At 41.7% G+C, this 25,938-nt stretch overlaps 4 protein-coding genes across 9 annotated transcripts; 2 read left to right on the plus strand and 2 right to left on the minus strand.

The window, feature by feature from the left end:
- Positions 1–131: 131 nt before the first annotated feature.
- Positions 132–2,430, plus strand: CCT1 (chaperonin containing TCP1 subunit 1). The gene is made up of 4 exons (XM_064694008.1): positions 132–315; positions 598–751; positions 809–1,699; positions 1,757–2,430. The coding sequence occupies exons 1-4, from the start codon at positions 243–245 to the stop codon at positions 2,310–2,312; spliced, it is 1,674 nt and encodes a 557-aa protein (XP_064550078.1). The 5' UTR covers positions 132–242; the 3' UTR covers positions 2,313–2,430.
- Positions 2,431–2,554: 124 nt separating this feature from the next.
- Positions 2,555–3,647, plus strand: LOC135436080 (reticulocyte-binding protein homolog 2a). The gene is made up of 3 exons (XM_064693508.1): positions 2,555–2,983; positions 3,035–3,457; positions 3,517–3,647. The coding sequence occupies exons 1-3, from the start codon at positions 2,759–2,761 to the stop codon at positions 3,583–3,585; spliced, it is 717 nt and encodes a 238-aa protein (XP_064549578.1). The 5' UTR covers positions 2,555–2,758; the 3' UTR covers positions 3,586–3,647.
- Positions 3,554–4,476, minus strand: Pfdn5 (prefoldin 5). The gene is made up of 3 exons (XM_064693509.1): positions 4,279–4,476; positions 3,935–4,144; positions 3,554–3,872 (listed from the first exon to the last, which is right to left on the minus strand). The coding sequence occupies exons 1-3, from the start codon at positions 4,375–4,377 to the stop codon at positions 3,669–3,671; spliced, it is 513 nt and encodes a 170-aa protein (XP_064549579.1). The 5' UTR covers positions 4,378–4,476; the 3' UTR covers positions 3,554–3,668.
- Positions 4,477–5,327: 851 nt separating this feature from the next.
- Positions 5,328–25,785, minus strand: Nrx-1 (Neurexin 1). Of its 6 annotated transcripts, none has more exons than XM_064694296.1 (13): positions 23,603–25,785; positions 21,604–22,077; positions 21,229–21,540; positions 21,053–21,169; positions 20,609–20,993; positions 20,174–20,544; positions 20,009–20,120; positions 15,907–16,054; positions 15,083–15,840; positions 14,672–15,022; positions 14,370–14,605; positions 11,600–11,942; positions 5,328–9,166 (listed from the first exon to the last, which is right to left on the minus strand). In XM_064694296.1, the coding sequence occupies exons 1-13, from the start codon at positions 24,497–24,499 to the stop codon at positions 8,163–8,165; spliced, it is 5,508 nt and encodes a 1,835-aa protein (XP_064550366.1). In that variant the 5' UTR covers positions 24,500–25,785; the 3' UTR covers positions 5,328–8,162. The 6 variants fall into 6 exon arrangements, with proteins under 6 accessions (XP_064550366.1, XP_064550367.1, XP_064550364.1 ...); XM_064694297.1 differs by having other exon boundaries at positions 11,600–11,966; positions 14,415–14,605; positions 20,000–20,120; XM_064694294.1 differs by having other exon boundaries at positions 11,600–11,966; positions 20,000–20,120.
- Between the last annotated feature and the right edge of the window lie 153 nt (positions 25,786–25,938).

Below are 25,938 nucleotides of genomic sequence, written 5' to 3' on the forward strand. Positions count from 1 at the left end.
TTAAGCTTACACATTTTTTTCTTATGGTTGAAGTAAGACAGTGGCAAGAATTTACACATTTCATAGGCTAATTACACTAAGCGTAAGTATTCGATTATTAGTTATCGATAGAGGGAGAAAAAATACATCACTAACTCTGAGTCAGGCGGTTTAGCGTGCGGCGATTTTTCACTGAAAGCAGTAGCAGTGCGTATTTAAGTTGTTTGAAATATATATTAAAAGTCGCACAACACAGCCAAAAAATGTCGACAATGGCAAGTCCCTTATCCATCGCTGGAACACGGCAGTCCGGCGCTTCTGTGCGCACACAGAACGGTAAGAATTCCTTGCTTTCAGCAACAGCTGCAGCTCTTGCAAGTTGCCGCCGGGGAGAAGCACGTTGCCAATCAGACCCCCAGATGGTTGGTGACGAATCTTCTCGAACAAATCGCTCGAAATGTCTCTCTTTGCCTAAAACTTACTTTTGTACTAACAAAACAGCAAAGTTAATGATAAATATATGAAACACTGTCTAGTAATTAAAGTGAGGTTATGACGTCTAGCGTCCAGAGCACTTTATCATCCCGGGTTGTATTCTCATATGGTTCTCTCTTGCAGTTATGGCCGCGCTCTCCATATCGAACATTGTCAAGAGCTCTCTGGGCCCTGTCGGCTTGGATAAAATGTTGGTGGATGATATTGGTGATGTGACCATTACCAACGATGGAGCGACCATTCTTCGTCTGCTTGAGGTGGAACATCCGGCGGCAAAGTAAGTTTAGCAACTGCTTTAGTGATTTTTTGGTATTTACTCTATATTCCACTTCAGGGTGCTGGTGGAGTTGGCTCAGCTGCAGGATGAGGAGGTTGGCGATGGCACCACATCCGTTGTCATTTTGGCCGCTGAGTTGCTAAAGAACGCCGACGAGCTGGTCAAGCAGAAAATTCATCCCACTTCAATTATCTCTGGCTACCGTATTGCCTGCAAAGAAGCGTGCAAGTACATTTCAGAGCACCTTACGGCACCAGTGGACGAGCTCAGCCGTGACTCACTGATCAATATCGCAAAGACATCAATGAGCTCCAAGATCATTGGCGCGGATGCCGATTTCTTTTCCACCATGGTCGTGGATGCCGCTCAAGCTGTTAAGATCACCGATCCCAAGGGACAGACAGCCTACTCGATCAAAGCCATAAATGTGCTGAAGGCGCATGGCAAGTCGGCACGCGAGTCGGTGCTGATCCCAGGCTATGCCTTGAACTGCACCCTTGCCTCACAGCAAATGCCTAAGAAAATAGTGAACGCAAAAATTGCCTGCCTGGACTTTTCGCTGCAGAAGACCAAAATGAAAATGGGCGTACAGGTATTGATCAATGACCCGGACAAACTCGAGGCCATACGCGCACGTGAGCTGGATATCACCAAGGAGCGCATCAACATGATTTTGGGCACCGGTGTTAACGTTGTGCTGTCCAGTGGCGGTGTTGACGATTTGTGCATGAAGTACTTTGTCGAGGCCGGCGCCATGGCTGTGCGTCGCGTCAAGAAGAGTGACCTTAAGATCATTGCCAAGGCAACGGGTGCTGCATTCCTTACCTCGCTGACCAACATGGATGGCGAGGAGAGCTTCGATGCCTCGATGGTGGGCGAAGCAGCTGAGGTGGCACAGGAGCGCATTTGCGATGATGAGCTCATTCTCATTAAGGGCACCAAAGCTCGGTAAGATGTCGCTTAACCGAATGTGACAATTTCTTATGACTCCCTTGTTTTTTACAGCGCTGCTGCATCTATAATTTTGCGTGGTCCCAACGACTTCTACTGTGATGAAATGGAGCGTTCCGTGCACGATGCTCTGTGCGTCGTGAAGCGTGTGCTGGAAAGCAAAAAAGTCGTTGCTGGTGGCGGCTGCGTGGAGGCGGCGCTGTCCATCTATCTAGAGAACTTTGCCACGTCGCTGTCGTCGCGCGAGCAGCTGGCCATTGCCGAGTTCGCCAAATCGATGTTGGTCATTCCCAAAACCTTGTCTGTGAATGCAGCCAAGGATGCCACCGATTTGGTGGCCAAGCTACGCTCCTACCACAACTCCAGCCAAACAAACTCCAAGAATGGCCAGCTTAAGTGGACCGGCCTCGATCTGATCGAGGGCGTTGTGCGTGACAACAAGAAGGCTGGCGTCCTGGAGCCGGCCATGTCCAAGATCAAATCGTTGAAGTTTGCCACGGAGGCGGCAATCACTATTTTGCGCATTGACGACATGATTAAGCTGAATCCCGAGGACAAGAGCGGCAAGAGCTACGGCGATGCCTGCGCTGCCGGCGAGCTAGACGGTTAGACGCGACCGTTGGCATTTCTAAAATTTGTTTAGGCACTTAATCTTATGTAAAACTCACTGCAAACTTTCGCTCACATTTAATTGTAATAACAATTTAATTGTTTTCTGCTAACGGCGATTTGTATTAACCCCGCATCATTTATAAGCCCGCCCCGCCCCGCCCCGCCCCGCCTCATTCACGTAACATACATAATAAATGAAACTTCAGAATATGCTGCGGCGTATGCAAAACTAAATTCGAAACGAAATGTTTATTATTTCGTAGAGTATAGAGAATTGTGCGAGAGAGCGCTGCAGAGAGCCCGAGTCCAAAAAAGAGGCTATATATAGCACATGCATCTATTTTGTCTATAAATACAAAAAGAAAACAATATGCCAGAGCAATCGCACAAGCAGCGTTAACCGTGTGAATATATTTCTAATTATTTTGAAAAAATTTAAAAAATATGTCTGCAAACAATTCGGAAAACGCGGTTGACGGCGATGTGAACAACAATGAAACAGCAGAAGCAGCAGCTGCCTGTGGACAGGATGAACAACAAGAGGAGCAGCAGCCAGTGGGGCAGCCACAAAACGAGCTGCTCGACATGGTGTTCACATTGGAGAGCGAAAAACAAGCGTTGCTCGAGGAGTCCCGGAAACGAATTGGTGCGCTGCGTAAAGATTTTGAGGTTAGTTTTGAATGGGCCATTTGATGAGTAGCTAATACACATTTGGAATAGGATGCGCGATGCGAGAATGAGCGACTACAGAAGCGTGTGGCCAATTTGGAGCAGTCTCTTAAGCAATCGGTGATGCTGGGCGGCATAGATGCGCCCAAATCACGGCAGGAGCAGGAGGAGCTGCTGCTGAAGGCGAAGACGTTGCTTTTTGAGAAGACCAAAGTCAACAAGCAGCAGGAACAACAGATTGCCGTGCTCAAGGATCAAGTGGACTCAATCAAAGACGTTCTGCAGGTGACCAAAGACATGCTGCAGCTAAAGACCACCGAGTGCGAGCACACCCAAGAGCGCCTCGAAAAGAGTCAGCTGTGGATCAAGGCCGAGCAGGACAAGTGTGCGCTCACCGAAAAGAAACTGACTATATCAAAGTCCGTCTACGACAAGCTGCGTGCAGAGTACGACACACAGTCCAAGATATTTAAGGTGAGAACAGCTTTGCAATAGATAAAGAATAACTCAATAACAATCTTTCAACCTGGCAGGACCTGAAGGCAGCCTATGAGCAAAAGTTGAAGGTGCTGAGTGTAGCATTGGCAGAAGCCAAAAAGTAATTGAACAGTTTAATAAACTACATATGTCAATTAAATGCACAAATTCTTTATAAGTTCAATAATTTAATCATCTTTGTTCGACTTCAGGCGCTCTGCTTGCCTTGCTGCTGCTGCTGTTGTTGTTGTTGCTGAATCATTTTAGCGGCGGCCGCTTGCTTCATCTCCAGCACGCCGATCACAGAGTTGAGGAAACGCGTCTTTTGCAAGTGTATCTTTTCGATTTTCTCGATCTGTTCCTGCACATACTCGACGCGTCGCTTAAAATAGTCCTTCGATCCCTCCAGATCCTGTTAAGCCAAAGACAAATGAAGTGAGAGCCGTATAGTATTTTTTAGGCGGTTCGAGTTACCTTTTCGATGTAGTAGCCGGTGCCGATGTCTATGATGAAATTATTCAGATCCTTTATGCGACCCGGCACATACATGCTGCTTGTCAGCGGAACGAGTATTTGACGGTTCTCCCAATCTGGCTGGAATGCTTCAAGGGCATCTTTCGATCCAGCGTATTTCGCTTTGCAGCCGTGTAAAGTTGACAGCGAGTCCTGTATGTTGGTCATCTCCTAAGCGTGCCGCAAAGAAAAGCAATTGTTAACATGTGCCATATTAGCGTGCAACTGCGCTACGGTATCCCGCTCCCCCCACCCCCCCTCCAAACCACATTGATGAGCAACACCCACACGCGACTGGCACTCACCTGCTCGAACTCTTGCTTGATTTGCATCAATTGGTCCGGACTGAGCTTGGTGAGATCAATCATCTCGGTCTTTGCGGCAGCATTTGCGGTTCCAGCCATATTTTGTGCTTAAACTTATAACTTAAAAATGTAATTTTTATTCTTAATAGTCACACGCAAATGTTGTAGTGTTGTATTATATCTTTTGGAATAAGTTCAATTGAATGACTCACGAAACTGAACAACTAGTTCCTCACGTCCCTGCGAACATCTGTTATGGCCATTTTAACATTAACATTAACATAACATTTTGATGCACTGTTATCTAACATTGCAGAGCCAGCCGTATAAATACAGCTGCCCATCGAAGCTGAGCTTCAGTTGAAGCTGCGCGGCGGTCCAGTGCAGGTGAAGTAGTGGTGTGAATGTGCTTGTGTGAGTGTAGAAAATATAAAAGCGTGTCATATGCCGGCAGTATAAATAAGGCTGCCCACTGACGCTAGGTTTCAGTTGAAGCTGCGCAGCGGTCCAGTGCAGATGATATAAAACCTTACGTTGCTGGCTTGTTTTTTTTTTTTTAAAGGCAAATTAACATTTTTGAGCAATGTTGTCTAACATTGCAGAGCCAGCGGTATAAATAGAGCTGCCCATCGAAGCTGAGCTTCAGTTGAATCTGCGTGGTGGTCCGGCGAGGGCGAAATGGTAGTGTGAATGTGCTTGTGTGGGTGTTTAAAAATATGAAAGTGTGTCTTATGCCGGCAGTATAAATAAGGCTGCCCACTGAAGCTTGGTTTCAGTTAAAGCCGCGAGGCGGCCCAGTGCGGATGGTGTGAATGTGATTGTTGTATGGAAATATAAGGAGCATAACATGAATGTACGCAGACAATTGACCCTGCACAACTTGAATGTGATAAACGTAAGAAGAAGAGCAAGCAGTATAAATTGAGATAACAACGAAGATGCGATGTCAGTTGAACTTGCTGGCTGTTCAATAAGGTTTGCATGGTGAGTTCACAAATAATTTTTTTATTATTTAAAAACAAAAAAAACACCGTTTTTAATACTTTTATTTTATTTATTATATGCAATGTTATAATTCTGTGTTTTGTCAGTCATTCTGTATTTGTATGCAATTTTATACCGTTTTTTCTTTCTCATAAATTATAAAATCTAACACAAAACAAAGCCATTTCATTAACAATCACTGCCGCTACATGTCCATACACGTTACGATTTGTTATAATATAGGCGCAGCCATTACATGTTCATATACATATTCTTTGTCGCTATATACTGGGTACGTGTGTGTGTGTGTATGTGTGTGTGTTTGGGTGTGTTTGTGGGTGTGTGTGGTAATTTCGTATATATATATTAGATAACAATGATATTAAGCCTAAATAGATATATGTAAGTTTAAGTTGTATTGATACATTGTTTGCATTTCATTCGCATTTACCTGTTCCTACAATCATTCAACTATTACATGGTTTAACTAAGTTACCGTTACCGTTACTGTTACTCATTAAACTAACTGTACTTGCGTTGCCCCTTATCATTTAGGTTTATCATACATAACATTATTCGTTAATCAATTGGTAGTTGTATTTGCTTTATCTAATATATTGTTATTAAACAACTTATTAAGTTTTATTTGCATGGCGCGTAGAATTTTCAATAGGTTGAATTTATTTGGTTTTCGTTTTTTGGGGTGCACTTTTAATAATCGCAAGGCAAAATTTGAGTTTACTTCAATTCGAAATGAATAAACTTTGTGGTTTACTTTAAATGCAGAGTTTTTTTTCCTTGTGCAGCATTAACATTGTGAGAGGATACATACATACATACATATATATATATATATATAGATGTATATATAGAGAGAGAAATTTGTCGTAGCCATTGGAGAGTGGTACATACATATTTAAGTGGGAATGTTTAATTTGTTATCAACAGCATTTTAATTTGTTCGAAGGGACAAAATACATAATAATAATAGTTCATTAATTACAATCGTTACAATATATTGTATATGTGTATGTATATGTTGTATAGATGTACATTTATAAAGAGTAGAGTATATATGTAAGTAGGGTTGCCTTTGTATATATGTGTGTGTATATGTATGTATATATATATGTGCATTGTATAGTGTTGTAAGTGTCCTAAGTGTTCTCTTTTGCTAGATTCGCTAGTTTTTTTTTGTTTTGTTTGTTTGTCGTGTTGTATTTCGCTTGTATACAAGTTGAGGTAATATAATAACTCAAAAATGTATCGAAAAAATTTGGTAATTCTATATAAATAGTAGTCAAATGTACATATATGTAAATATACATATATATATTAAATTTTAATTTAAAGCAAATTTAAGAGGAATTTATTCAGCCAATTCGCGTGTTGTAAGTGTGTGTGTGTGCGTGTATAACTCCAATATATATATAGATATATATGTGAGTACAAGTGTATAAGAGTATATAAGTGTACAAAAATGTGGTATACAAATAGCAGCGGAATTAAATAAAGCCTTCCAAATTGATATATGCAAGTACAAATGATTGAAGTTAAATCTGTGTGAGTGTGTGTAGGTGTGCGTGTGTAGGTGTGCTTGTGTTTGTATTGGTAGTTTTGCCTTATTGTTAGTTGCTGCTGCTGCTGATTGCGTATACGTCACGTTAGCCTCGAAAAATATGCACAAAAGCGGCTCTAATACTGTAAAATTGTTGCTTGTTTCCGTTTCCGTTTTCGTTTCCGTTTCCCTTTTTTCAGCTGTAAAGTAATTCTGCTCACATTTGTTAGCATTTGTAAAAAAGCTAGGTAGGTTCGCTTCAGTGTCAAGTGTCGCATGTGCCTGTCTGTGTCTCTGTGTGTGTGTGTGTGTGTGTGTGAGAGAGTGTGTGTGTCTCTTGAATTGATATGTCCGAGTTCATATTGTTTAGGAGGAGTCCATGACAATATATAGTCTCAAATACATATACATATATTTAAAGTATATATAGGTTGGCTTCGTTTTTCGTTTTTTTACGAATTAAATTGTTTGAATCAATTAATTATTAAAGAAATCGCTTAGTCAACCAAATTGCAAAATTGTATTCAATTTCTGTCAATTAACTTTAATTAAAGCCGGTCTCAATAAACAATATTTTGCATTTAATTATTGCATTATCATTAGAATAATAATTCGAATATTTAATTTTCAGCACCAGAATTTGTAACTTTACACGCTGCTTTGTCGAACTTTATATATTGTATTTGTATTTGTATTTGTATTTGTATAGTATTTTTATAGAATAATAATTTACGTTTACATCGAATTGCGCTAAATTGTGTGTAATTCTAGTTTAGGTTTGCTTTAATATAGGCCGCGCTTAGCTAACATTTGCTCATGCTTTATATTTGTATTTAATTATTTATTAGCGATATATTATACACAATTATTTGATTGGCTAGTGGCGTCATTTATTTTATAACACAATGATATATGCGTGTGATTTCTATTCTCTTTTTTTTGTTTTCTTTTTTAGCAAGTCTTGAGTTTGAAGCAATAATTACTTGGGCATAGTTTTTTTTTGCTGATTTAAGTTGTTCTTTTTGCTTGTAACTTTTTTCTTCGAATACCTTTAAAACTTAATGCGTATGCAGCTAAAATATTGTGTGTGTGTTTATTAATGTAATCTTCATTTGTGTCCATAACAAAGGAATGCTCCTTATTATCCTTCCCGTTGTCATTTGTACACTTTGTCAATGCTTGTGTCGAGAGATTGCTAAATAAATATATGTATATTATTTATCATTTCTTGTCTTTAAATGAAGTAAAGTACTTGGTTTTGTCTTGGATCACCTGGATCACCTGGAGATCACCTGTCGTATTGCTAATTTGACGCTGTTTTGTTATGTTTTTTAGCTGGCACTTACACATACCACTCCTTGACATCCTTGGAGTCGCGCTTCTTGGCCTTCGGCTGCACCAGGCCCGCCATCTGGGGTCGCCCGTCGCTGCCGTAGCCCAGCGAGCCGCTGCCGCTGGACATCATGCCTCCCCCTCCCCCTACGTTGATATTGTGCTGCTGCTGCTGCTGCTGCTGCTGGTGCTGCTGCTGCTGGTGCAGCTGGTGCTGACCATGTAGCTGTCCCGGTAGTCCGCCGCCGGCTGCCTGATGATGCTGTCGCTGCTGATGGTACGAGCCATTCGTGCTCGTGTTGCCCAGCAGCGCGGCATTCGGATTATGCGAACCGTAGGCGGCGGCCTTTTCGCTCTCCGTCTTGTAACCGCGATCGCCGTTCGACTTGAGCCACAGCACCAGCAAGATCACCAGGATTACCGCAATTAGAATGCCCGCCACAATGCCAATGATCATGGCCGTGCGCTCCTCCTCAATCGAATTGATGCGCCCGCCCTTGCCGCCCTTGGGCCGATAGCTGTTCACATTGCTGTTGTACGTGGTCGTGCCGCCGCCGTAAGGTCCGTATGGCGGCGGATCCGGCTGCGGTGGCAGCGGCGGCGGCATCGGCGGCAGCTGGTGATCCGAGTCGGGCAGCTGCATGCGCTCATGATCCCGATTGCCGTCGCCTCCCCCTCCGCCTCCTGCGCCGCCTATTGCCACGTAGATATCGTGCGTGGTTTCGTGCTCCGCGACTGTGGTGCGCATCTCCGGCTGTGCTGTTGTGCTGCTCATCACCGTTGTTGTCGAGGTTGTTGTTGTTGTCGTCGAGGCTGTTGTCGTCGTGCTGCTCTCGCTGCTGCTGCTCGGCTGGCTGCTGGACGTGCTGCTGGACATTGTAGTCATATACGTAGAGGTGCTGCTGCTGCCCAATCCTCCGCTGCTGCTGCTGCTGCTGCTGCCATGTTGCTGCTGCTCGGTGGTGAGATCGCTGCGTCCGGTTGTGGATGCGGTCACCAGCTCGTTGTTGGACTCTGCAAGTGGAGCATCAATTTTTAGTGTCTTATTTGGATACAGAATACTCTGAGTGCTGCTTGTGCTCTGTGCTGTGGCAGTGCGTGTGTGCCCGCCCCAAAGAGAGAGTATATTAGTTTTGATAATTTATTAAACATAAACTTTTAAGAGCGTAGTTTCGATATTGATAATTGAGAGATATGCTGGCTGGCTGATATGTACAATTGGAAGAGAGAACTAAACGTACATTTGTGTACTTAAGCTATTTCTCGTCGTATGTAAATTAATTATGCAAAAATACTTTCTTTCTTTCCATCTTTCACACACATTGCTACGGGTATTTACATACATTTACATATCGACTGCTCACATACATTTTATTTTTAAATATATGCATGTATGTGTGGCATTTAATTACACGTTTTTTCCTGCGAACATTTTCTGATGCATTGGAATCTCAAAGGAAAATAATTTGTGGGTTCAAATATCCTTTGAAAACATTTTTAAATTTATATTTTTTAATTTCAGAAAATTTGATCGAAAGAGATTTATAGATTTAAGAAAATTTATAATGAAAGAATTGTTTTTAAAAAGTATTTTGCTCAAATAATAACAATTTGTAAGTTAAATCAAATATCTTTTGAAAACATTTTAAAGAAATATATAGAAAACTTTTTAAAAAATATTTTTTGAAAACATTTTAAAATTTATATATTTTTTAATTTAAGAAAATTTGTAATGAAAGAAAAGTTTTTACAAATATTTTCTTCAAATGAAAACAATTTGTAAGTTAAATCAAATATCTTTTGTGAACATTTTAAAATTTATATTTTAAAGAAATATATAGAAAAGTTTTTAAAAAATATCTTTTGTGAACATTTTAAAATGTATATTTTTTAATTTAAGAAATTTGTAATAAAAGAAATTTATAGAAAAGTTTTTGAAAAGTATTTTTGTAAGTTCAAATATCTTTTGAAAACATTTTAAAATGTATATTTTTTTTAATTTAAGAAAATTTGTAATGAAAGAAATGTTTGGAAAAGTTTTTTAAAAAATTATTTTCCCTTCAGGAAAATACTTTTAGGTTCAAATATCTTTTGTGAACATTGTGAAAAGTATAATTTTTTTTAATTTAAGAAAGTTTGCAACGAGAGAAATGTTTTTAAAAATTATTTTCTTCAATACATCAATAAAGTTCGGTTCGCTTTAAACCTACTCGATTAATGTTAAAGTGCCCCTGATCCTTGAACCCAGCCCAAACGCTTTTTTTCGTGTGTTGTTTAAATAGTTGTAGGATTAATTGGAGTTGTTGTTGTTGTTCGATATCTTGTTGCTGTTGTTGGTGGTATTGCTCAGATACATATAATACATATATGCTAAATATATTGTATATATATATAATGTATATATATAGGTATATAAGTAGTTAGACACTGTCTATTTAGGAGCTTAGCCTATGTGCATTGCTTTGTATTTGCGTATCGCATTTCGATTTGTATTAGTTTTAGTTAAATTTACAGAGTATCCAAGGCGCAATCACAGTCAGAAATATGAAGACGTGTTCACATTCTGAAAGAGACACATAAGGCGTACTCATTGTCAGTTCAAATTAGAAGCATCATCAACAACAAAGTGCATGAAGTGGGCGACTTTTTTTTCGGGCGCTGAACTGAGGCTGAACTGAGGATGACACGAGTTGAGTGAGACTGAGATTGAGTATTGATTTTCGAGAGTTGAGTTAAAACACTAAGCATAAAATATATGAACTGAACAACTAGAGTCAAAGAATGGGACCACACACACACATTTAAACGATCCCTTAACATAAAGAGAGAGCATTGAGAGCACTGAGAGTTAGAGAGCGAGTTAACAGCGATGCCGTTCTACAACACTAATCATATGGTTGAGCGTAAGCCAAAGCAGTTGCCTGTAGTGAGAGCGAGATAACAACACAGCGATGCCGTTCTACCACATTTCTTACTCTCTTGCTGTCTGAGCATGCGAACCAAGACGACTTTGCGTGCTCCCATTCTTTTACTCTAGTTGTCCAGTCTAAATGTTCTGAGCTTAAGCTGATCAATGTGTGTGTGTATCTGTGATATGTATGTCTGTGTGTTTGTGTGTTTTTTTGTAAGCGTTCAAAAGCGTAGCATAGTTCAAGGCGCGCAAAAACCCAGAGAAGAACATCTTTAACTGAAAAGCGGCTTAACTAGAAGTTAATACACACACACGCTTATATATATGTGTGTGTGTGTGCTAGGCACGTGAAACGTTCTAGTTCTACTTATATACATATGGATATATATATATTATATGTACTCGAACAATACAGTTTGGCTAGCTAATTGTGTCTGTTGATGATGTGATGTGTGATGCAAATGTCAATGACAAAATGACACCACACTGGCAGAAAATCAATCAGAAAATCAAATAAAAAAGGAGAAGGAGCTCACCTGCAGCCTTGGCCGTGCTGGTCGATGTGAACTGTTCCGTTGTCTCGCCATAATCCCCGGAACCATGCACACAGTCCTCATCATCGCAGGCGCGCTCCGTGCCATTGTTGTTGTTGTTGTTCATGTTGTTGTTGTTCGTGTTGTTGTTGTTGTTGTTGCTGTTGGACTGCTGCGTGGTCGTCGTCTGCTTGGTGGGCGGCACATAGACGGGCGTTATCAGATCATCGCCGCTGCCGGACTCGAATGGCGGCGTGCACTCGTCCTCGTCGTCGCCGCGACAACCGGACCCGGCCCCGGAGAAGATCAGATCGTCTATGGCGCCCGGATAGCCGCTCGCTGGCGTCTGTAGTCGAGTAAAATTCAAAGTCTAAATTTACTTCAGTTGATCTAACGCCGAACTGGCCAAGCGATTATTATTGTTTTGTTAGTGATTGTTACTCGAGTAGGTGCATTATATGTTAACCAAGTGATGTGTACACTCAGAGAAAAAATCAGTACATATATCCAGAATATAGCTGGGGTAGATATAATACATTTTTCTTTCTAATATTTCAAGCATATTTTGACTTTCTTAGATTAAGTGCGAGGTATCCAAGTTAAATAAAAGTAAAAAAAAAAAAACGATTTTTATCTTTTTAAGTTTCTTAACAATTTTGAGCTTAACAAAATATTTTTAAAAAAAAAAACTTTTAATGAAAGTAAAATATTTAAAATAATAAGACTTATCTTTTAGAATTTCGGCATTAAAAAAAAACTTTCTCGGATAGAAATAAATCAATTTTGTTGCTAATATTTCAAGCACATTTTGACTTTCTTAAATTAAGTGCGGCTTAGACTTCAAAATTAAATAAAAGTAAAAAAATTCACGGAACTTTTTTGATTTTTTTTTAATTTTCATTAATTTTGGGCTTAATAAAATATTTAAAACAAAAACTTTTAATGAAAGTAAAATATTTAACAAAATGAATCTTGTCTCTTAGAATCTCGGCTTAAAAAAAATAAATAAACTTTAAGTTACTTAGTTTAATTTTGGACTTAATAAAAAACAGAACTTAATGAAAGTAAAATATTTGTCTTATTTTAAAAGCTCGGCAAACTTTTTTAAGCTACAATTTTCGCTGCTAAACTTGAATTTAGGATGAAATTCATGATTTTTTTTTCTGAATAAAGGCAGAAATTGGGCCTGAATTAGTCGCAAACATTTTTTTTTTAAATAAAAGCACAAATTTTACAGAACTATTAAAATATAAAAAAATGACTTTAAATGAAAGTGAAATATTTAACACTTTCTTGAGATACAATTTGATTAATGATTTTTTCTCTGAGTTTGGGTATTATATATGCTTGTGTGTAAATGGATGTGTTAGCTCATGTACTATGTAGTGTAGTGTATTTGAGTATTTTGTGCTGATTATGTACAGAGTCATGCAGCGTTAGTGCGTTTAAACTGGCTTCAAACCGAAACGAGGCGAGTTACAGTGCAAACGAAACGATAAATCTATCTGGATATGTATATCTATAGATGTGAGTACTTATAAATAGTTATACATAATACATACATATATATGGTTAAATATATATATGTATTGATTATTGCTTATGCTGTGCAAAAAACTGATTAGTGGCAATTTCTTGGGGGGAGATTATTTGCTGGTGCTGGTTACAAAAAGCGTTGCGTTAAGATTAATGTGGAAGACTGACAGAACCAAGGGAAATGAATATATATATATATATAAATATATTTGGAGTATAAACGGAAATCAAATATGGCATTTACACTAGCTTATACATTTAGTAGCTAATTAGTTAGTTTTAGTTTAAGTTTAAGTTTTCAATGTGCAACCGAATTTCCCGCCTGCATCACATTTAATCTGTATCTGTATCTGTATCTGTATGTCTGTATCTGTATGTCTGTATGTCTGTATGTCTGTATGTCTGTATGTCTGTATGTCTGTATGTCTGTATGTCTATATGTCTGTATCTGTATCTGTATGTCTGTATGTCTGTATGTCTGTATGTCTGTATGTCTGTATGTCTGTATGTCTGTATGTCTGTATGTCTGTATGTCTGTATGTCTGTATGTCTGTATGTCTGTATGTCTGTATGTCTGTATGTCTGTATGTCTGTATCTGTATCTGTATCTGTATCTGTATCTGTATCTGTATCTGTATCTGTATGTCTGTATCTGTATGTCTGTATCTGTATCTGTATCTGTATCTGTATCGGTATGTCTGTATCTGTATCTGTATCTGTATCTGTATCTGTATCTGTATCTATAGCTGTATCTGTATCTGTATCTGTGTGTCTGTATCTGTATCTGTGTGTCTGTATCTGTATCTGTGTGTCTGTATCTGTATCTGTGTGTCTGTATCTGTATCTGTGTGTCTGTATCTGTATCTGTATCTGTATCTGTATCTGTATCTGTATCTGTATCTGTATCTGTATCTGTATCTGTATCTGTATCTGTATCTGTATCTGTATCTGTATCTGTATCTGTATCTGTATCTGTATCTGTATCTGTATCTGTATCTGTATCTGTATCTGTATCTGTATCTGGACTGTACAATTAATATTTGTAGAGCAGGAAATGCGGTTCGCACACACAACGAATAAAGCTGATTAATTGACGATATTTCGATTTAATTTTGGTTTTTGGTTGATTAAAGAAAGAATTTGGAATAAACTTGTTTTGTTACGATGAGAAAAATACTTGAAAAGTTTGAAAGTTGAGAGAGGAATTGAAAGTAAAATTTCAAATAAATTCCCTAACCTGCTGCATTCTCTGCAGATCATTTCTATCTAATACTCCAGTTACCAATTGAACATCTCCACGAATGCTGATATGCGGATCGCGCTCAACGGCCAGATCCAAAATGCGCAGCTTGTTCACCGACAAGCCGGCAATGACGCCCGCAAATGGACGCTCGATCCTGGTGCGACCGTTGCGGCTAAATTTGCCGCCCACCTGAATATTGGACATGGTATTGAAGACGGTCGAGTGGTGTGCTGTCCGAAACAGAGAGAGATTCCAGATCAACAGAGAGATCTTCGAAGAGAACTACTCCAACTTACCCTGCGGCGTGAGCGCCTGCACATTGTAGTCGTCCAGCTGGAGGGTCGCGTTGCCGCCCTTGCGGATGAATCGCACGACATGGTAGGCATTGTCGTTGACCTTGGTGCCGATCTCGCCCAGCGGCAGATCCACGCTCCCGATGTTGTACACCATAAAGATATTGCCCTCGACAATCTCCAGTTCCATGTAATCCTGCGTGGTGGCGCTCTCGATGCGTAGCAGCACGGCATCCGGTTTGGTCGTGATGAAGCCCAGCGCAATGTTGTCCTCCTCGGTGTCTGCCTGTGAATTCTCCGGGAAGCTGTACTGCACCATGCCCTTGTTGTTGCCAAACTCGTACGCAATGGACTCTACAATATACATATATTTAAATTGGTAAACTCTAGGTAAGCTTTCAAAATGAAACCCACCGTCATAGCAGGTCGGACCCGTGTAGGAGGTCATGTCGCATTCGCAGGCATAGGCATTCCATTGCTGAACACAAACGCCGCGATTGGCGCACGCATTCTGGCTGCACTTGGTCGGTCCTTCGCAGCCGGTGACCACCAGCGAGCTGGGCACAACCGCATCGCTGGTCAGCGAGGGCGAGCTATCGCCCAGATCCAACGAGGCCAGGCAACCCTCGAAACCGGAACGGGACGATATTGAGCCCGGCAGCTTCGAGTACATGTCCTTGAATACGCCGCCAATATAGAGGATGCCCGCCAGCTCGAGATGCATATTGTTGCCGGTCAATGTGATTATCTCAAACGAATCGTCCACGGTCAATGTGTGCGTCTTGGGTCCGGGCCGCCTAATGCTGACCTGATGCCAGCGATTGTCGTTCATGTGTATCCGCGACTTATCGCGCATCGTCACAGGCCCATCGCCCAGATCGAATGTGTAGTGTATGTGTCCGTTGACCAGCTCCACAGCGACGAAATCATTGCGTCGCCCGCCATTGAAGACGAGCAGGCCATTCGGCTCGACGGTCTTGAAGCGAAAGTCTATCGATATGCTCGTGTAGGCCTTGAGCATGGCCAGACCAATATACGAGTGCTTGGAGCGAAAGGTGGCCGCATGATACGGCTGTCCCGCCGGCGAGTTGACGAACCGTGCCGTCAGCTTGAACGTGGCGCTCGGCAGCGCTGACAGCTCCGGTCCCAGCGACTTAACGATGTCCAGGTAACTAAGAGAGAAACCAATAAAGGATTTAGGTGCCAACTAAGAGCCAGAAAAAGATTCCTTTGCTTACCGCTGACCATTGAATATGAAGCCCTGCATTTGGCCCACAAAGTTCGGCATGGTCGAGGTCATTTGGATCTCCTCCTCGGCGTGGAACAGCCCGCCCAGATGAATCGAACGGATCTCCATGGTGCTGTGGCGTCCCAGTATTGTCTCAGCTGTGCAAAGAATATACAGCATAGATTGATAAACCTCGAGGGAAACGGGCTAGCCGGGTCTAATTGTTTAGTTAGACTAGAGTACCGTTAACATTTGGTATAGGTTAAGGCATACACATACATACACACATACATACATGTATGTGTACTGTACTACATAGTATATATGTATACGAGATATGGATATATTAGTTGTTGTTGTTGGTGACGAAACGAATGTTTTAGTTACAAGAAGCACATACGCATTTGTATTCAAAATGGAGTAAAGAGTATATAGAGTAGTAGTAGAGTATATAGTGGAGTATATAGTTGTATGCATTTAGTAGACATAGAGCTAAGTTTGATTCAAAATCGTTTCAAGCAGTTTTTTTAGAGTATTTAGTTAGGTGTCACTCGACAGTCGCAGCTTTGGGTACATACTAAAGAAAGGTGCACAGTTACGGATAGTTATCATATATATGTATACACATGTGTGTGTGTGTGTGTGAACTGATAAATATAGAGAAAAATTAAAGATAAACGCTCCATGAATAATCGTTAGACTAGTGTAGTTAGGTAAATAAGTACTATATATAGTTAGGTTAGGTTAGGTTAGTTGGGTGCGCTTGTTGATATACATACATATACATATATATATATATCTAACCACATACATACTGAGTAGGCATATGGCATTTTATAGGGTATTTGGTGTGTGAGATACAATTTCATTGCGATTACTTTACGTAGCGGTGACATTTTTTTATTCATTAGGTGCATTGCTTGAAAGAATATTAACCAAGGATTAAGAAATGAAACCGAAAAAGAAAATGTTAGAATTTATTTTTTATAATTTTTTCTTTTCCTTTTTTCACCTAAACGAAACTCGAAAATAAAAAAAAAAACAAAAAAGAACACGTTATAATATTGTGAATTTTGCTTCATTTTTGAACGACATTGAAACTAAACATCGATTTGCAATTTATACTCAAATCTTGTACAGTTTGTATAAATGGGTTATGTTGTGTATGTGTGCGTGTGTGTGTTGGTGTGTGCGTGTCACCTATACGTTGACTACGTCTAGCTAATAACGGTGCATTTGCCTCAACGGGCAGCGACCACAAGGCGCATACGACGCGTGGGCCACGCGTGGAAATGATTGATATCTGGACATGCAAATGACTGCCGAAAGCGATAACTGGACTTACAGAGAGAGAGAGAGAGAGAGAGAGAGAGAGAGATAGAAAGTGATGGAGAGAAATGAAATTGACTAAAACTAGGTGAAATGCAAAGTGGTTCACAATTGTTGCAGCTGCTTTTTTAACCATATAATTAGCCGCATTTGAATTGTGACAGTTAATTTTCTTAAGTACTCGACAAAAAGAGAAATATGAGAGAGAGAGAGAGAGTTATATATATATATATAGAGCGTGGCATGTACAGCAAGTCATGCGATTTTCGGCTATTGTTTATTCAAAGTTATTAATTTTGCTTCCTTTTTTATTTTTTTTGTTGCGTTCTCATTTATTTCAGGTGCGCACATGCAAACGCTGACGTGTGTGGTGTGTGCAAAAGTTATTGGTGTGCGTGTGCGTGTGTACATAACAACCGAGGTGCAGCAAATATTCGCGTGTGCTTGTGTGCGTGCGTGTGTGCGCGCGTGCGTGCGTGTATGTGTGCACCGGCCAAATCTGGCCCCGGGGGGGAGGGAGGGCAAGCAGCCAGGAAGCGTCCACGGGAGCCGCCTGGTTGCTGGCGCCGGCGCCGCTTCTTGGCGAGCTTTCACATTTACGACACTTACACACAACGAGAAACTAGTTTGGACACGCTTATTAGCTAGTAGTAGTTATTAACTAGTACATAAGTAGTTTACTTAACACAAAGCTAATTACATATTAAATGGTGCAAAATTACAGCCCTGGGTGCTTCCAAACATTGTTTTGCCTTCTCGTCTCAATAAGTCACAGGTCGCGTGCGCTCGGACAGCATTTTCTTAACATTTTCATTTACAGTTACTTTCTCATTTTTTTATTTTCTTTTGTCGTCACGCTCGCATCCTTGACGCGACTTTTATCGAGCGATTTGGCAAAAAAATGCTTCACCGAGTTCTTGCGTGTCGATTTTTTTTTTTTGCTCTCGCCTAAAAGAATTGAAATTGCAATTGAAATATTTTCGTTGGTTTTTCTTTACTTTCTTTTCACGTTTTTCGCTTTTCATTGTTGCTGTTTGCATTTTGAAATAGAAAAGGTCGTTAAGATCACATTTGTGATTAGAAAATTGCATTTGCATTCGACATTAGTTGCTGTTGTTGCTGCTGCTGCTGTTGTTATGTTTTTACATATAAAAGAAACACATATGCATTTTAATTACACACTCCTGAAACAATCTGTTCACATACCACACGTGTCGTTTAATTATTAAATGGCAGTTATTTAAACACACTTTCTTTGTTTAGCTTATACTAATTATGCCTGTAAGTACAAATCTTTGATATTTACATGAAAACAATAGCAAATCAAATCATAAATCATAAATTATAATCAATTTACAATGCTTGATGTTGAGTCTGGCCATTCAAAATAATGACATTTTGTGACGTCACATGGCCTGTATTAACAGAAGTACACACGGTCACAATGGCAGCAGGTCCCATGTAAGTAACAGATTATGTTAAGCGTTAGTGTTGAACAAGGAATGAACTGTAAGACTACAGCACGAAAAGTAAAGACATACACAATTCTTATATATTTTCGAATTAATTGTTAATTTAGTTATTCGAAAAGCCATCAACTCAACATCAAGGTCATAATAATGTAACCCAAAGATGAATAATATTCATGTACATCTATAAGTACTCAATATGATAATATTTTCAAGGACATAACAATTTACAAGACAATCAATTTCATATGTATGTATAACATTCAATGCGTTTTTTTTTTGGCAGCTGTACACCTGGATTTGTCTTTTAAAACGAACTCTATTTTTGTTTTAAATGTATTCTTATTTATACATAAGAGAATATACATACATACATACATAGTTATGTATGCTATGTATTGCTGATAAGTTAATTCATTGAAATGGTATTGGCAATCATATAGTCGAATAAAAAATCATAACAAAATACTTATATGGCAGAGTAAGAGGTATCGCAAATGAAAACACAACATCAAGATGTTTGAAAAAGTCTCAAAAAAACTAACGAGAGTCAAAATAAATGATTATGGAACGAGTATTCAAATGGAAACATCATCTTCTTTTTTGGGATTCAAAATCAATTCAAATACAAAGTAAATGGAGTTAAGGTAGTTACGTAATTACGTGAAAGGGGCGTACAATGTATTGGTGTGTGTAACGGTGACTGTGAATATGGGTATATAAATATGTGTGTAATGATCGTGACAAATGTCCAAATGCCGTTAAGAAATGAGAAATGCGTAATGAGCAACAAAGAAATGTTGGGAAAGCAAACGTATATGGGAAAGCAAATATATGATATATTTTTAAGGTTTTCCTTAAGTTATTTCCTTATCAATATCCTGTTTTTTTTTTATTGCATGTGTATATGTGTGTGTGTTTATTGTCGTGCATGTGTGTGTGTGTGTAAAAGTCAACTTAAAAATCTCTCAAAGTAAAAATTGAAGTTTAGAAAAACCGAAAAAACCGCTGCTGACTGCACTTTTTTTTTTTTGAATTGAAATCCTAGCACCTTCACACACCTTCACGCCAAAAGGGGGGCGGAGCAGGGGGTATATATAACTGTATTCTGGCTATAACTGTCGATATAAAATGGTTGATATTGGAGCTGGGGCTTGAACTTGTTGTTGCTGGAGGGCACACTTCAGTTAGAAACTAACAAGGAGTATATATGGATTAGCAGGAGACTCGAGAAGGAGTTTCCTTTCAAAAAAACGACACGGCACGACACGTAGTAGGGCAATAGATGGTGCTGTTGATACATACATAACATACCCCTGACGGGGGGAGCCCCGTCGACTTGTAGACGCAAATTGGACGCTCGGCGCGAAAAGCGTATGGTGTGCCAATTATTGTCATTGAGCACCGATTGGCCAGCGAGCAGGTTCTGCAGAATATGGATACATTAGTTGCTTGAAGCTGTGAAGCTGGAGAACTGACCTTCTCCCGATCGCTGAGCCGAACGCTGGCGCGAATACGACCCGCTACTAGCGCGATCTCTAGTCGATCCGGCGAGTTGGATTCGGCGCTGGTTAGGAGCAGCAGCCCGGCCGGTCGCGATGTCTTGAAGCGTATGACTAGCTCCTCCGTTTGGGTCTTGGTGCCCTGGCCATTGGCCAGCCAAATGGTCATGTGCTGGCTGCCATTGAAGGCCAAGGTGGCCAGCTCCCGGCCGCAGGTAGGTCCGCCGTACAGGGTTGCCGAGCAGTCGCAGATGGGTCGGTTCCAGCCCTCCAGACAAGTGCCGCCATTCAGGCAGGGATTGCCTCCGCACACATTGCCCTGCACATGGCACGACGGTTTCACAGAAGCTGCAGAAAATGCGGCAAATCAGGACATGTTTACCATATAACAAATGGAAGGGGACACACTCACCGGAATCCTGAACGCGTGCAAAGGCTGCTATATCGATCGCCTTGCCGCTGAGCACCAGGTCACGCAAGCAGCCGACAAATCCTTGACGCAGCGTCGCCGTCCAGATGGCCGCCGGCCAGGCAACGCTATTGTAGGCGGGCCCAACGCCACCCACATACATGTGTCCGTCCAGCTCGAGTATGGTGCCGTCGCCGGGCGTACGGAAATCGTTCCATACACCGTCCACGCTCACCTTGGCATCGCGACCGTTGCGGCGCAGGATGAGATCGTGCCAGTCGCCATCGTCCACGCGGCGTCGCGAGGCGCGTATCTTCGAGGCGCCCGATCCCAGATCCAGATGTATATAGATGTGACCGTTGAGCAGCTCAATGGCAATCAACACAGGCTGCAACGATGGAGGATTAGCAGCTGGAGGATAAGTGAAATTAAGGCTTAGGGGCTTACGTTTTTGGCGCGTGGCTGTTTGGAGCCCGTGGCCAATATGATGATGCCATTGGGTTCCTTAGTCCGGAATTTAAAGCTTATCGAGCTCTGCTTGCCCGTCTCCCAGGGGGGCAACACCTAAACGGGTCCGGGATAGGGGATAAGCTTGAAGAGAACCGACTTCCCGGATAACTTACCAAATGGGATTCGCGTGTGGTGAATGTGACCGGGTCCTGGGGATCGCCGCTGGGGCACTGGTATTCCACATTGCCAGCCACCTGTATTAGCTTGGAGCCGCTTTTGGCCAGATCGATGAGATTAAGGTTCAACGTGTCCGCCGAGAACTCCACCTTGCGCAGGCAGCCGACGAAGTTGTTGTGCACGCGAGCGCCGAGCAGAGCACGAGGATTGACAGCGCCGCCGACATAGACGCGCGAGGAGGAGAGCATGGTAAACTTGCCGGCGATGTGCGAGTGATCCGTGTAAACGTCATCCACGACCGTGACGAGCTGTAGAAGAGCAGCGCCAATCAGATCTTTGCCCTTGAGCACTTTGTGGAAATAAATACGCACCCGACAGAAGCTGGTTATGGACGAGATTTCCTGAATGCGGCGATGGACGGTCACTTTGTGCCACTGATGATCATCGAATCGCACCTTGGCGGGCTTTATGTGCATCTCCTGCTTGCCATTGGCCAGGCCCATGGTTAGCGAGACGCCGCCATCGCGCAGCGCCAGGTTCAGATAGTCAGTGCCATGGCCCGTGTAGAAGAGCAGTCCGTTCGGCTGCCGGGTGCGAAAGTAGAAGGAGATGGCATCCTGGGCACTGACAATGGGCTCTGCGCCCGTCTGGCCCAGATCGTACGAGAGGAACTGTGTACCGCGGAACGTTGCTTCGGATGGCGCCTTCTCCTTCTCACAATACTGGCCATCGTACTCCAGATTACGACACTCGCATATTGGACCCGAGTCAGTCGATATGCATATGCCGCCATGCTGGCAGGGATCGTTGCGCTCACAGGCGTCGGTTGTGTTGCCGCGAACGCCCTACAACAATTAAACGCAAGTCAAAAATTGATGCAAAATAAAAACATAAAAGAAGATTGCACTTTGATGTATTCTTAACTGCTTTTAATACACAATAATCCCTATTCGAAATACTTTTTAAGGCTATACATAAAATTTTTTTCAATAACGGTTTTAACTATCGTCGCAGATAGCGACGCAACGTGAAGCTGAACCTCCTATCGATAACTTTCTTAGTTATCGCACGATATTTAACGTGCGATAACTAAGAAAAGACTTTGCGGACGTTAGACTTTTGGATTGTAACGGCTTTTACGCTATGTTGGGTAATTCATTCCCTCGCTATCGGAATATTGGAATATCTACTCCGGGCTCAATGTTGGCCGAGGTCATCTTTTTAACGATCTCCAGATGGAGAAAAGAAAAGTACGAGTAAGTTTAAGTTTTAAAATTAATTGGACCAGCAAAGGTCGGGCTATATCTACTATACTAGCTGGCATTTCCCGGCGCCGCCTGGTTCAAGTTTTGCTTCAAATTGTAGACATATATTACCCATTTCCTTATTCTTATCCTTGTCTTAAACCCCACATATTAGTTATATTTTACATTGATATACGAAAATGAGTTTGAAGTCCTTCGAAATAAGAACCGAAAGTTGAAATCAACGTTTTCCGCCCATTTTAGTCTCGTGTTGAGCATCTTTAAGCCAAAAAAAACTTTTGCTCATCCAACCTTTAACCCGCACTTTCCAACCTCATAAATGAAATCTTTGAACCGCATTTCCACCGAAAGAAGCTTGGGTTTTGCAAGAAAAGTGCAGCACATCACGAATAAATTTTCATTCCTTGAAAATAATTTTATGCTTAAGAATTTACACAACAAATCCTTGACCTCCGTTTATTCCAAGGAGAGATAGATTTTTCACAAAGTATAAAACACGTCTCATATGAATTTGGACAAAGATCATAGAAAATGAGTTTGAGGCTAATCGGATGGTAAAAAAAAAGTTTGACTCAAGCGTTTTTCGCTCTTTTTCCACACTTGCAGGTGGAACTCTCCCAAGATCCGTATTAGTGTGCAGCTCTATACAGCTTGGGCTATGTGTCGATTATCAATCAGTCAGTCCGTCACTCAGTCAGTCAGTCAGTCACTCAGTCAGTCAGTCAGTCATTCACTCAGTCAGTCAGTCTGTCAGTCAATAAGTCAGTCAGTCAATCAGTCAGTAAGTCAGTCAGTAAGTCAGTCAGTAAGTCAGTCAGTCAGTCAGTCAATCAATCACTCAGTCAGTCAGTCAGTCAATTAGTCAATTAGTCAGTCGGTCAATCAGTCAGTCAGTAAGTCAGTCAGTCAGTCACTCAGTCAGTAAGTCAGTCAGTCAGTCAGTCAGTCAGTCAGTCCGTCAGTCATTCAATCACTCAATCACTCAATCAGTCAGTCAGTCAGTCAATAAGTCAGTCAATCAGTCAGCACAAACAGTTATTTATATAGAGAATAATAAGTACTCGAGTATATTCAAATTTTATTTAGATTTTTATTAGACACTTACCCTCATTCCTCTTTCGCGGGGTGGCATCTCGCCATGGTCACAAGGCGCGTCGCCACATTTAATGTCACGCGGCTGCTTCATTTCCTGCCGCCTGGTGACGCCGCCCGGCTGATCGGCATAGACGAGATTGCGAATGGCGCCACGGAAGCGTGGCTCAAAGATGACGCTGGGCAGGGCCAGCAAGGCGAGCTTGCTGCTGTACCAGTTCGGCATGCCGCCGACATACACATCCGAGTTGCTGGCGAATTTGCCGAACTGGAACTCCTTGCCCTTGGTGGAGCGCTGCTGTGAGACGCCGTCGACAATCAAGGAGGTCTGATCATCGTTGCGCAGCACTTGCACCTTATGCCAGTGTCCGTCGTGCAGCTCGCGTCCCACCGTGATGATCTGGGCACCGCCGCCCAGATTATAGCGCAGACGCAGTGCGCCCTCAACCAGTTTGAGCTCGAAGAAATCGTAGGTGCCGCCGTCGTCCGTATAGAGGACCAGGCCGTTGGGCTGCTCCGTCTTGAACTCCAGCTCCAGCGTGCCATTCAGACCCGTATACCATTTGCGAAAGGTGTAGAAAGAGCTCTGCGATCCATCCAGCTGGAAGCCGGCACTGATCGTTATAAAACTGGCCACCAGGCTGACCAGAAGCGCCGTCACAATCAGCACCCGATATGAGCGACGATATTCCACCAGCACAATGGCTGGCCGTGGGCAAGGACGTGAGCGAGTCTCGGCGAGATCTCTTCGCCGGCGGCGCGCCTTATTGAACAGCAAGTCGGAGGAGGAGGAGGAGGAGGAGCAGGGCGCCTCGTCTGGCTCGGGCAGTAGCCGATTATCGGGCTTTAACAGCGCATTGGACAGCAGCTCGTCCATTTTGTGGGCGTTCTCCATGCTGTGGGCTATCATTGCCGCAAGTGCATAGTCTGTGTCCCTTTTTTGTATGTATGTATATCTTAATCTCTTTAACTCAGATATGTTGCACTTGGCGCGCGCTCATTCACACACACACACGGACGCACGAACGCACGCACGCACGCACTAATACAAGCATGCGGAGTTGCGCGCGTAAAACGTAAAAATGTCGCCTTGCTCTTTCTGCGTATTCGTATTCCTTTTCGTATTCGTATTCCAGTCCTTGACGGGCAGCTTTCCGTGTCCTTGTATTGGTGTCTACTATTACTACACGAGACCGAAACACTTTGGAATTTTATCCGCGCGTGTAACTTTCATTGAACTTTTCTTTGTGTAGTCGTGTGTGAGACGTGTGTGAGAGCGTCAATCAAAAGACAGAGAGTGAGCGAGCGAAAGAGAGTGGGAGAGTAAAGCTCGTCGTACGCAAAGTTGGCTGCGGCTGTTGTTACGCTGTTACGCTACCGTTACCGTTACTTTTCTTTTCTTTTTTGTTTTTTCTTTAGCACAAATCACTTAAATTGTTGCTAATGTTGCCTTGTTTTCCACTTTCGATTGCAATGTTCTTTGAGTTTTTGGCATTTTGTAGACTTAATTTGCATATTGCTTGACAAATTGCTCACGAGCGTGCACATTTTTTTTCTTTTCTTACAATTTATTCGTGTTAGCAAACCGTTAGCAGCCGAATATGTGGCTTGGCGTAGGGGTGGCAAAAGCTCGCCGGACGCCCCCTCCGCCCGTTGCTACTGCGGCGCCCACAAGCGCCTCAACGTACATGTACATACTAAAAATCGGAAAATTTTCACTGTACGTAGGCGAAAATTTTTTAATGCCACATCAGAGGTAATATTTCTACATATGAAATAAACAATTATCTTTTTAGTTTAAGCACATTATTATTAATTGAACTATTGATTTCACCTTTTAGTGCTGATTTTGTTCAAGCACTTGATTTGCTTACACAACTGTTCAACTCGATTTGTAACACACTTTTTTTTTAATTTTTCCAACAATTTTGATTTAACTTTTGTACGGAATATGAAGCTGGTGAATTAGATGCTTGAAATTTTTTTTGGGAATTTCTACCCAAATGGGGATACAAAAATTAAATGTCGAATTTTTGTCAAAGCGCCACCCGCTGCTCCAGGTTTTAATATCGATCTGCGCTGCATTCACGACAAGACTGAACTGCAATTTCAAACTCAATTTCTCTAGCAGCGTTTCCAATGGATAACGAAAGCTCCGACAGCGTTTTCACAGAGTGCCAGCAGGCGGCTTAACTGACACAGCTTAGACGCTACACTGACTACAAATTGTACACGAATAACAAACGTTGACACTGTACAAACAACGCAGTGAACTATATTAATAATATAACAATTTCTGCTTGCTTAGATGCAAATACTTTCGGTTGTACTCTTGTTGGCGCCTGGGGT

Source organism: Drosophila montana, unplaced genomic scaffold, assembly GCF_035044405.1.
Source record: "Drosophila montana isolate Dmon_TW-CO22-7 unplaced genomic scaffold, ASM3504440v1 contig_3733_1, whole genome shotgun sequence".
Classification (NCBI taxonomy): domain Eukaryota; kingdom Metazoa; phylum Arthropoda; class Insecta; order Diptera; family Drosophilidae; genus Drosophila; species Drosophila montana.